Source organism: Hypanus sabinus, chromosome 18 (genome assembly GCF_030144855.1).
Source record: "Hypanus sabinus isolate sHypSab1 chromosome 18, sHypSab1.hap1, whole genome shotgun sequence".
Taxonomy (NCBI): Eukaryota; Metazoa; Chordata; class Chondrichthyes; order Myliobatiformes; family Dasyatidae; genus Hypanus; species Hypanus sabinus.
The window spans coordinates 63,039,277-63,052,442 of NC_082723.1; the positions used below are offsets into that span (position 1 = coordinate 63,039,277).

General features: G+C 42.4%; 1 protein-coding gene across 1 annotated transcript in view; it reads right to left on the minus strand.

Moving 5' to 3' along the window:
* Positions 1-371: 371 nt before the first annotated feature.
* Positions 372-13,166, minus strand: part of agpat2 (1-acylglycerol-3-phosphate O-acyltransferase 2 (lysophosphatidic acid acyltransferase, beta)) — a 36,229-nt gene continuing 23,434 nt past the window's right edge. Inside the window, exons 4-6 of the mRNA XM_059994501.1 lie at positions 5,356-5,451; positions 2,697-2,769; positions 372-1,935 (exon numbers count right to left, since the gene is read on the minus strand). Coding sequence (XP_059850484.1) covers positions 1,784-1,935; positions 2,697-2,769; positions 5,356-5,451 — 321 coding nt within the window. The 3' untranslated portion in view covers positions 372-1,783. The remainder of the gene's footprint in view (positions 1,936-2,696; positions 2,770-5,355; positions 5,452-13,166) is intronic.

The window sequence follows — 13,166 nt, forward strand, 5'->3', positions numbered from 1 at the left end:
AAGCTGCCGGTGAAATGGTGGATAACAGTTCAATTTCAACGTTTAAGATAAGTTTGGATAGGTACATGGATGGGAGGGGTATGGAGGGCTATGGTCCTAGCACAGGTCGAAGGGACTAGGTAAATAAATAACCTGGCATGGATTAGATGGGCCAAAAGGCCTGTTTCTATACTGTGGTGCCATGTTCCTGAACTGTTCCTGTAGCCATAATATTAGTCACACGAGTGTTGCTGGCACAGAAGCGCGAAGAGAAGCCAATTTGTCATTTTGAAACACTGCTGGTATTTTATTTTGCAACAAGTATGACAACATTTCAAGCAACCTCTGCTAATATCCTTTAACTATTTCGTAATTACTCCCAACTCCTGAAACATCATAGCCCAAATGATTTTATTGTTCATGAAATTTTGTCACAAATAATTACGACAGAAACAATTATCAACAGTGAAAGGAATGGGCAGGAGGGAAAGGTTAAAGACAGACTTGCAGTGAAATATTTATTCAAAAGTTGATTGAAAATAACAACTTTAAAAAGGATTGAATATCTTCATATAAGCCTAAAACAATCAAATTATGTTTGCATGCAACATTATTTAATATTTCACTAAGACAACTGCAAATGGTACAGAAATGGACATCCAAAAGCAAGAGCAAAATAATATCTGCAGAACCTTTATCTATATGACAGTAAACACTGACCCTTGGGAGTGGCCATAGGAAGCTTGGGGACTTCCCAATTATCTGGCCGTATCAACAATGCTAGTCTAAGTTCTGGGGATGGACACATTTTGGTGTCATAAATATTGTACAGTCACATTTGCACATACATACTGCAGGTTAATTTCTGTACAACGTAGTATGCTGTGAATACTGAGACCTGTAATTTACCCCAGCTCCCTCACTCCAGCACTGATACTCACTGCAAGTCTAGTTCATCTGCAATGCAGAAAGCCACTAACTCATTAGTGGGAATTGCCTCCCTTGAAGCTTAAGATACCTTTGCCTCAATAAATACATAGTAGCTAACTCAACGATTGAAATACTTTTGGACGAAAGCATTTGGACAGGTCAACTGTGCATACTGGAACAGCATCTCTGACTCACTCACAGTAGAATTGGCACCAAGAGTCACCCTGGGAAGCTAGGCCTGATTAAGAAAGGGTGTGGAATGTGTAATGGACCCTGTGACCACACAAAGATCATCTAATTTTCTACATTAAAACACAGAATTCTTATCTTCTGAAATCCTATTGACAGCTTGCTGCTCAGTGATCTGATGATAATCTAATGTATGTAATAGTGTTTGATTTTGGTTAAGTTGTCAATGGCAACCACAGATTTCGGCTCAGCACCGTCCTTTGCGCAGTGGCTTGTGTCTAACATTTACTGTTGAGACTTGGGTACACAACAGGAAGACAATGGTGCTTACGAGAAGTTCAACGGCCTGAGTGAGACAGGGAGGGAGGGAGCACGTACCTGGGTAGTAGAAATGACAGCAGTTTGAACAGCTCACAGAGCATCTGCCCCCTTCCTATATATTACAAGCAAGAGATCTCAGCTACCAGATCCATTGGTTGGGATCTCCTGCCTATACAGTCCAGCAAGAGACTACCTCATGGCCAAAGTGACTACATCTTGCTGATCAATGAAGAATTTCTAATGTCCCATGAAAACTTGTTTAGTGTAAAATTCCCTTGTACAATCTGAACCACCAGCGGACCAGGCCTCAGCATAAACATCACTGACGCAAATGCTCCATGAAGTGATCAGTAGAAGGCAAATTTCAGTGTGTCCCACTCATTTTGAGGATAGGAGCAGAGATATCATTCCATGTGGCTATTAGCAGATCCCGTGCTCTTTCTGTTAGATCTGGCACATCATCTGTTGTCAGCCCACGGGTCTCCATGGAAGGAAGAATCTGAACTATACATTTGCCTGGAAATGAAACAAACTGTTGTCACTTTGATGACTTCAGGATATCCACGAGGAGAGCTCCCCTCCCCATTCACAAGTCAAAACCATTTCGCTCCAACAAAGCCATTATGGAACCTTTTCCAAACTCAGTCAAGGCTGCTCAGATCCTGTGTTGTGCTTAATGCTCTGAAATACCCTTTCCTTTCAAAGAATTTGTGCAATTTCCTTGTTGCAAAGTTTTCTAATTTCAGGAAGTGCATTAATGATCAAATATTAAGTCAAATTAATTGCAGACTTTCATATTGAGTGTCAATGATGTACAAGAGCTAACAGGGTGGGCAGAGCAGCACAACGCCAAGACAATCGGAAAATGGGCACGAGGAAATTAATCCATTATTTGGGAGGAGGGTGGGGCAAGGTTCATTGTACAGTTGAAGGCTCTTCGGCCCACCATTTGTGCTGAACTAATTAAACAGGTAATTAAACATCTAGCTGATCCCTCCTGCCTAAGCAATGTTATATCCCTCCACTCTTTGAACATTCATGCTTGAGCCTCTTGAATGGGCTCATTAAAGCCATAACGCAATGGAGCAATGAACATTCTGCTGAATGAAGAGCTTGAGGACGATTTTCAGGCAAGGGGGAAGGTCTAAACACTCAGTGCCCTTAGACAGCATGGCTTGCAAGGTTATGGTCAATAGATCGGGTAAATAAATGCAAGGGTATAATTGAAACAAACTTTTTTTCATGCAAGCTAACACAGTTGTGTGCACAAAACATACCAGAGGTAAATCTTTTCTCTGCTCTGTTGTAGAAATCATTGTAAGAGGAAAAGACCACTGGAATAATTGGAACCTGAAACACAAAGATACAAAGTCAAATACAAAGATCAACAATCACTGGGGATTTGATTTTTGGTTCTATTTTCCCAGAAGTATTAATTCCTGCTGGGGAAATCAGGCACAACTTCTCCTGACACAATACTCAAAAAATTGATAAAACAAGTACATTTATTTATTTAATCACTCACGGGCGTGGGGCTCCAAAGCGATAGCCAGCATTTAATTGCCTGAGCCTAGCTGCCCTAAAGAAGATTTGTGGTGAGCTGCCTTCTTGAACTATTGAGGTACTCAGTAGCCCCACAATAGTGTTAGGGAAGGAGTTCCAGGATTTTCTCTTAGAGATGGTAAAGGAATGGTGATACATTTCAAAGTCAGGATAGACTGCTGCTCATCCTTCTAAATGGTGCAGGTTTGGTTGGAGCTGTCTTGGTGAGTCACTGCAGTGCATCCTGTAGATAATACAATCTGCTGCTACCGTGGAATGGAATGAGCCATGGGTAAGTTTAAATTACTTTTCCTCCTCAAAACAGCAAGAACATCCTGAAGGCATCTTCTCTAACCTTCTGAAAATTTATAGCTACAAAGGCACTCAGAGGGGAGTTTGATGTTTGGCTTGCAGACAATGTAGCCCTCCTGATGAGATGATCAAAACTGCCAATAGTTATGCCGGCCAGGGCAAGAATACCAATGCCATCCGGCTCAGAAAGCTTTGCAGAGTGCTGGGAGAACCTCAGTGTGTAGGATCGTCATGGCTCTGGTGCCCTCCACAGTGTGAGGAAGAATCAGTGGTGATGAAGACCCCTGATGGCAGCTTTATGGCCAGTCTCTGAGCATTCAGGGTCAACTGGTATCTGTGCTGCACTAAAAGCAATGAAGAATTCACTGATGCCACCTTCAGAAAAAAATTGGCTTAAGTTTTCCGGTGCCTCAGTTCATTAAGATAGGTGGCAATGAAGAATCTTGAAAGTAAATCTTGAAGAGAAGATGCATCCTCCTGAAGGTTTCAGTGACAATGTGGAGCTCTGCCTCTGAATACGTCCATACTTGATCACATACCTACTCTAATAATTTAGCAATTGAGAGCAACGTGTAGTATTACAACAAGATCGAGAAGAGAGTGGCATGATGACTGAAGCACCATCACCACTGGGAATAAGTGTGGGGTTTTGTTGACTAGCATCACAACTTGTGAAATGGTAATTCATTTATCCAGCATCCCACAGTCAGCAAATCACTAGGCCCCATATCCTTTCATCCATATAACACCAAGACCGACTTGATCCAGAAACTAATTAATCATAAATTCAGAGCTGCCTGAGACAATGCTTCGAAGGGAAAAGAAAAATAAAGCAACAGGACCTGAAAATCAAGGCCCACCAAAGTATTCCACCTTACAAATAAATAAGTTAGAAACAGCACATGACAAGGAAGTGCCAATAACTACAAGCTTCAGTGTTGTCAAAATCACCAAGAACCACATGGATCTTAACAAGGATCAAGTCAATCAGTACCCACATGAAGAAGCCATGAGAAGACAACGTACTTCTTTAAAGCAAGAATCCTTGACTCCATCCCAACAGATATTGGCCAAACAGAGCTTGAAAATACCCTATGACAATTGAAGAGAAAGGCTTCTATAGCAGAAAAAATTCCTTGTACCAAGGCATGATGAAATAGCACTGCTGATAAAATGTTTGACTTTGCCTGGATAAAGGAGACATCATCAGCCAATCTCTGGTGCCGTAATAATGATCACCACCAAGAAAGACCAAGCTCAATCATAGTAACCGTACTAAATGCTGTAATTCCCTGCTCAGGGACAGTCATCCCAAAGATCCCCATGACTGGCCAACAAGTTACTCATAGGGTCACCGAGTGGGTCCCATCCATCCAAGGACACAATGAAAATAATCTCCACCATGCAATGAACCAAGGAAAATATAAAAGGCAGCCAAAACAAATAACCTTTTTTGTCCTATTAATAGTATTACATGACATAATACAGATATTACAGGTAATCCTTAAAATTACAATAGCGCATCTGCAGCTCCTGATTCACATCAGCCCACTGCACCTACAAACTGCATTCCTTTGCTTTCATACAGTGGTTAGCTGTGAATCAGGGAATAGTATTCTCACTCAAGTTACAGGGCTACACAGTTACATGCCAAGAACAAAACACCACGTAATCCTACCAGGAAGTGCAGAAATGTGAGACTTGGCGGCTTCGGGATGGCATCAAAACCATTCCTGATTTACCCAACAAAAGCAGTGAACCTCACAGCAGTATCTAAACCTCTATCAACTCCAATAAAACACAATCTGGTCATTGGCTGCAGTATACAACATTGTACTTGGATGAATGGCGGAAATTGTGAAATTGTAAGTATTCCTGGATAGATTGTACTGATTTCTCCAAGAATTTTTATTTAAGCTCTGCATACATACAAAAGCAGAAATTCTGAACTCTTAAATTACTTCTAAATGTTTCAAAAAATGCAGCAAGAGTGGATATTTCATCAGTTCTACAATTCACATCAGCTGCAGACTTCATTCTACCTTCAATCAATAACACCTAGAACACCAGTTCCAATTTTACCTGTGCCTGCACGGCCAAGTGGAAAGCTCCTCTCTTAAACGGCAGCATATTCCCATCATGGTTCCTGGTCCCTTCCGGAAACACCCACAACCTGATCTGGAGGGATACGAAACACTCAGTGTTAATAATGCAACTCGGAATTTCTATTAATGGCACCGCAAAAAACCCTCCTGTAATGACTGAAGATGTTAAAGTCAAGCATCATTGCATTAAGCTAGGAATTGACTTATTACTGTCACATGTACAGAGATACATGAGAAAAAATGGTCTTACATACTGTTCAATCCAATCAGATTATTACTATTTTTCCTTGTTCTACTTCAATGAACTATGTAACAATGTAAAATTGAGAAAATAGAAAACAGCTGAGTGAACATGCAGTGCAGGTAAACAAGATGCAAGATAATAACAGGGTAGATTGTGAGGTCGAGTCCATCTCATTGTATTTTAATAGTCTTATCACCAGGGTAGAAGCTGTCCTTGAGCCTGGTGGTTTGTGCTTTCAGGCCTTGCATCCTCTGCCCGATTGAAAAGGAGTGAAAATCTCCAGGGTAGGTGGAGTCACTGGATCGATATCCGTTCTCGAGCCCAGCGCTGATCTCACTGCGCCACCAGCCAACCGGAACGGAGGCGGGAGAGAGGGGGCGGGGTCAGGGTGAATCTTACTAAGAAAATTTTAAGCCAAATACAAAGTTAAACACTCAACACAGTGTCAACGGCAATGACTTAAAATGGCAGACGGCATCGCGATCCAACTTAAAATGGCAGACGGCGTTCTCCTTCCTCGGTTCGTAAGTACGAGTTGTCCATAAGTCAGATGTTCGTAACTCGGGGACTACCTGTACTGCAACCTTTATCCTGCTGTTTAGTTTTATACTGCATCAGATCCAGAGTAACAATTATTTCATTTTCCTTTACATTTGTGTACTGGAAATGACATTGAACAGTCTTGAATTCTCTGCAGTCCTGCAGTCATATTGAAGAATTTGTCACACCAAGACGTGATGCATCCGGATAGAATGACTTAACTGATCAAAACAAAATACTTCACAAGTGCTTGTAGCAGGTGTTATCAACTTTCTCTTCAGAAACAGGAAAAAGGTCCCTACACAATGAATGAGGGAGAATTAGCCTCAGAACAGATAAGAAAGGGGCAAACAGGCAAAATTAAGTCAGAAGAGATTTAAGGAGGCATGCTTTCTTTCCCCAAAGCAGCAAGTTCCAGTTTATATTAGGGAGCAGAGTGACTGACACTTCAGCAAGTTCCAGTTTATATTAGGGAGCAGAGTGACTGACACTTCAGCAAGTTCCAGTTTATATTAGGGAGCAGAGTGACTGACACTTCAGCTGAGCAGGGTAACTCAGAAGGCAACTGTTCAGCTGATTCCTTTCCCTCTTGGGGATTTAGATATAGAAAACTGCACAGGAACAGGACAGTGAATTAAATTCAAATTTAGCTGAACTAAACCAATCCCTTCTGCTTACAGAATGCTTATATCCCTCTAATCTCTGCACACTCACGTGTTTATCCAAGAACTTCTCGAACACCCTCTATTGTATATGCATCCACCATCCAACAGTGCATCCAGGCACCCACCCAGTGTAAAAATAAACACTTGACCGCACATCTCCTTTGATGTTCCCTCCTCACCTTATAGATTAGCTTTATTTGTTACATGTACATTGACATACGGTGAAATGCATCATTTACATCAAATCAAATTAGTGGGGATTGTGGTGGGGCAGTCAGCAAGTGTCACCATGTTTTCAGTATCAACACACATTGGTACCTTACCAAACATACTAATGCTACCCTATATGTCTTTGGAACATGGAAGGAAACCCAACCAGTCACAGGGCGAAAATGCAACCTCCTTATCGACAGCGGCAAGAAGTGAAGCCCATTCGGTGATCGCTAACAATGTAAAGCGACTGTGCTAACTACAAAGCCGCTGTGCCACCCTCCAGAATTATACATTTTGACTCTGGGGAAGAAAAGTATCAACTCTCTACTCTATTTATACCTCTCAATCTTATAAACCTCTCCCAGATCTCCTCTCCTCCACAGGAAACAACTCAAGTTTGCCCAACCTCTCCTCAGAGCAAACGGCCAATATTCCAGGCAGCATCTTAACATCACAGAGGATGTGGAAGAGGAAGGTCATCAAGCAGAGGGTCAGGCCTGATCCTGAGCAACACTGACCAAATGGGACACAATGATGGTATGCAACAAACTCCCAGCAATGGAATACTGGGAAAAACAATAGTTTGGTGTTGTATGCAGCTTTTATCTTTTTTTATTTTTCATATATCCTTACCTTGTACTCGAGTCTCTGCCAGCTCTCCGCATACAAATCAGTCCTATTTCCCTGTAACCTTCACCTACTAAGCCAATGTTGAATCCAATTTACTACATCATCCTGCATGTGATACCACTGAATCAAAGGCCTTGCTAAAGTCAATATAGACAACATTCACTGCATTTCATTCATCCAACTTTCCTGGTAACCTCCTCAAAAAACTGTATAAATTGGTTAGACATGACCAACTACACACAAAGCTACAATGACTACTCCTAATCAGGCCCTGTCTATATGTATACAGTATATCCTGTTCCTTAGAATACCTTCCAATAATTTACCCACTACTGATGTCAGGATCACCAATCTATAATTTCCAGCTTATTCTTAGAGTATTTCTTGAACAACGGAACATTAGCTAACCTCCAGTTCTTCACCCATGACTGAGGACATTTTAAATAAATCCCAGAGCCCCTGAAATTTCTACACTAGTCTCCCACAAGGTCCAAAGGGACAGTTTGTCAGACCCTGGGACCTATCCATCCTAATTTGCCTCAAGAGAGCAATCACCTCCTCTTCCATAATCTGTACACAATCCATAAGAAAATAAAATACAGGAGTAACATTTGGCCCATCAAGTCTGCTCTGCCATTTCATCATGGCTGATCAATTTCCCTCTCAACCCCAATCTCCCATCTTCTCCCCATAATTTCAAGCCCTGACCAATAAAGAACCTATCAACCTCTGCCTTAAATGTACCCAATGACATAGCCTCCACAGCCGCCTATGGCAATGAGTTCCACATTCACCACTCTCTGGCTAAAAAAAATTACCCCTCATCTCCATTCAAAATGCATGTCCCTCTATTCTGATCATGCCCTATGGTCATAGAGTCATAGACTCCCCCATCACATCCAATCAATTGAAGACTTTCAACATTCAATAAGTTGCAATGAAATCCAATCTCATTCTTCTGAATTCCAGTGAATACAGGCTCTGAGCCACTCGGTTCTCACATGTTAACTCTTTCACTCCTGGAATCATACTTGTGAACCTCCTCTAAACCATCCCCAGTGTCAGCACATCCTTTCTAAACCTTCCCCAGTGTCAGCACATCCTTTCTAAACCTTCCCCAGTGTCAGCACATCCTTTCTAATGGGCCCAAAACTGCTCACAATACTCCCAAGTGAGGCCTTCACCCAGTGCTATATAAAGCCTCAATATTACTTGCTTGCTTTTATAAAAACAGAAACATAGAAAACCTACAACACAATACAGGCCCTTCAGCCCACAAAGTTGTGCCGAACATGTCCCTACCTCAGAAATTACTGGTCTTACCTACAGCCCTCTATTTAAAGCTCCATGTACCTATCTAAAAGCCTCTAGAAAGACCCTATCGTATCTGTCTCCACCACCATTGCCAGCAGCCCATTCCACACACTCACCACTCTGAGTAAATCACTTAACCCTGACATCTCCTCTGTACCTACTCCCCAGCACCTTAAACCTGTGCCCTCTTGTGGCAATGATTTCAGCCCTGGGAAAAAGCCTCTGACTATCCACACAATCAATGCCTCTCATCATCTTGTACACCTCTACAGATCACCTCTCATTCTCCTTCGATCCAAGGAGAAAAGGCTGAGTTCAGTCAACCTATTCTCATAAGGAATGCTCCCCAATCCAGGCAACATCCTTGTAAATCTCCTCGGCACCCTTTCTATGGCTTCCACATCCTTCCTGTAGTGAGGTGACCAGAACTGAGCACAGTACTCCAAGCGGGGTCTGACCAGGGCCCGATATAGCTGCAACATTACCTCTCAACTCCTAAATTCAATTCCATGATTGATGAAGACCCAATACACCGTATGCCTACTTAACCACAGAGTCAACCAGCGCAGCTGCTTTGAGCATCCTATGGACTGGGACCCCCAAGATCCCTCTGATCCTCCACACTGCAAGAGTTTTATCATTATATTCTGCCATCATATTTGACCTACCAAAATGAACCACTTCACACTTATCTGGGTTGAACTCCATCTGCCACTTCTCAGCCCAGTTTTGCATCCTATCAATGTCCCGCTGTAACCTCTGACAGCCCTCCGCACTATTCACAACACCTCCAACATCTGTGTCATCAGCAACTTACATCCCTCCACTTCCTCCTCCAGGTCATTTATAAAAGTCACAAAGAGTAAGGGTTCCGGAACAGATCCCTGATGAACTACACTGCTGACCGACCTCCATGCAGAATATGACCCATCTACAACCACTGTTTGCCTTCTGTGGGCAAGCCAGTTCTGAATCCACAAAGCAGTGTCCCCCTAAATCCCATGCCTCCTTACTTTCTAGGTAAGCCTTGCATGGGGCACCTTATCAAATGCCTTGCTGAAATCCATATACACTACATCTACGGCTCTTCCTTCATCAATGTGTTTAGTCACATCCTCAAAAAAATTCAATCAGGCTCGTAAGTCTAGTCCTCTTGAAATGAATGCTAACAGTGGATTTGCCTTCCTCACCACTGACTCAACCTGCAAATTAACCCTTAGGGAATCTTGCACAAAGACTCCCAAGTCCCTTTGTACCTCAGATTTTTTAATTTTCTCTCCACTTAGAAAATAATCTACACTTTCGTTCCTTCTACTGAAGAGCATGATATTACACTTATTAATACTGTATTCCTCCTGCCACTTCTTTGCCCATACTCCTACTATGTCCAAGTCCATCTGCAGCCTCCTTGCTTCCTCAAACTATCTGCCCCTTTAACTCTCCATGTTGTCCACAAACTTGGCCACACAGCCATCAATTCCATGATCTCACTACTGTTCTGCCTCATTTCTATAGACATTATCCATCTCCTGAGTAAACAGATATGAAAATAATATCCATTTAAGAACTCACCTATCTCTTTAAGACTCATGCATACACAGATAACCACATTGATCTTTAAGTGGGACACTTTAGTATTCTTTTGGTCTAACATGACTGTTGAAGCCCTTTGGTTGCTCATTTACCTCGTCTTCCAGAGCAACTTCATGTTTTGTTTTAGTCCTCCTAATTTTCTTCTCTTGCACTTCTTAAACTCATCAAGTACCTTATTTGCTCCTTGCTGCCTATACCTCCTTCTTAAACAGGGCCTCAACGTACCTTGTAAACCAAGGTTCCCTATACCCATTAGTCCCATATTTTATTGACACGACCAAACTCTGTACTTTTAACATTTCACTTGAAGGCCTTCCATGGATGCCTTTGCCAGAAAACAAACTATCCCAATTCACACCCCAAGGACCCGTCCCATCTGTCTCCATACTTACCTTGTAACTAATGGAATTATGATCACTAGACCCAAAGTGTTTCCCTACACACACTTCTGTCACCTGCCCTTTCTCATTCTCTGACAGGAGATCCAATATCACTCTCTCTCTAGTTGGGACGTCTATATATAGATTAAGGAAACCTTTCCGAACACGTTTGGCAAATTATCCCATCCAGTCCATTTACCATATAGGAGTTCCAGTCAATATGCCAAAAGCTAAATCACCTATCACAATCCTATTTTCCTTGCAACTGTCTGCTATCTCTCTCTAAATTCATTCCTCTAAATCTTGATTTGAATGGTCTATAATATAATCCCACGAACGTGGTCATCCCTTTCTTATTCGTCAGTACCACCCATAAAATTTCAGTAGACAAGCCACTGTCATAGAAAAGTACACCACAGGAATTGGCACTTTGACCCATCTAGTTCATGCCAAACCATTTAAATTGCCTGGTCGCATCAATATACCCCCGAACCATAACCACCCATGTACCTCTCCAAACTTCTCTTAAATACTGAAATTGAGCTTGCATGCACCACTTGTACTGGCAGCTCGTTCCACACTCTCATGACCCTCTGAGTGAAGAAGTTTTCTCCTCTGGTCCCCTTTAAACTTTTTACCTTGTGTCCCACCAAACACAAGAGGAAAAAGCCCTGCTTGCATTTACCCTATGTACACCCTTCATAATCTTATATACTTTTATCAAATCTCACCTCAATATTGCATGTTCGAAGGAATAAAGTTCTGACTAATTCAATCTTTCTGAATAACTCAGGTTCTCCTGCCCTGACAACATCTTTGTAAAAATTTATTTGTACTCTTTCATTTACATCCTTCCTGTAGGGAGGTGACCAAACCTGCACACAATACATCAAAGTAGGCCTCACCAACGCCTTGTACAACTTCAGAGTAACATCTCATGTCCTGTACTCAGAACTTTGATTTTTGATGGCTCATATTGTAAAAGCTTTTTTTTAAACAATCCTATCTATCTGTGATGCCACTGTCAATGAATTATGGACCTGTGTTTCCAGATCCCCTTGTTCTGCCACTCCTCAGTGCCTTACTGTTCACTGTGTAAGACCCAACCTGGTTAGTCCTACTGAGGTACACCTCGCACTTGCCTGCATTAAATTTCTCCTGCCATCTTTCCAGCTGGTCCCAACCCCAATGCAAGCTGTTCACTAAACTCCCAATCTTGGCGTCATCTGCAAATTTGCTGATCCAGTTAACCCAATTATCATCCAGATCACCCAATTATCATCCAGATCATTGATATAGAGGACAATGACCCAGCACCAATCCCAGGCCTCCAGTCAGAGGGGCAAATGTCTACTGTACTACCACTCTGCCTTCTCCCACAAAGCCAATACCTAATCCAGTTTACTATCTCATCTTGAATATCAAGTTTCCTGACCAACCTCCCATCAGGACCTCGTCAAATGCCTTACTAAAGTTGATACAGACTACATCCTCTGCCTTGCCTTCACCAACTCCAGTCGATTCTGTCTGTGCATGAAGCTTTCCTTGAAAAGTGAAGCCAGCCTTTAATACGTCCCTCTCTATCATGTCTAAAACAAAACTCCATAACATTGAGCTGCCAGTCCAGCTCATCCTGCAACCAAATTTCACTAATGGCTACAAGATCGTAATTCTACGTGCCAATGCATGCTCTAAGCTCATCCATCTTACCTACAATATTCACTGCACTGAAATAAATGCAACTCAGAACACTATTCCCATCAGTTCCGTCTTTGTATGTAGGTCTAACAGCTTTCACAACAACACCACCACTCTCTGCCCTGGTACCCTGGTTCCTACCTCCCTGCAACTCCAGGCTTAGACCTCCCATAGCAGCACTCGCTAACCTTCCTGCGAGGATACTGGTCCCCCTCCAGTTCAGTTGCAAATTGTCCTGTTTGTACACGTCCCACTTTTCCTGGAAGAGAGCCAAATGATCCAAAAATTTGAAGCCCTTCTTCCTGCACCATCTCCTTAGCCACATGTTAAACTGTATTATCTTCCAGGCTCACTAGTATATTGTAACAGGTGGCAATCCCGGGATCACAACCCTAGAGGTCCTGTCCTTTAACTTCGCACTGAACTCCCTGAACTCATTTTACAGGACCTCGTCACCTTTCCCACCCATGTCACGAACGCGGTTCTGACCTAGGACCACAACCTCTGGCTG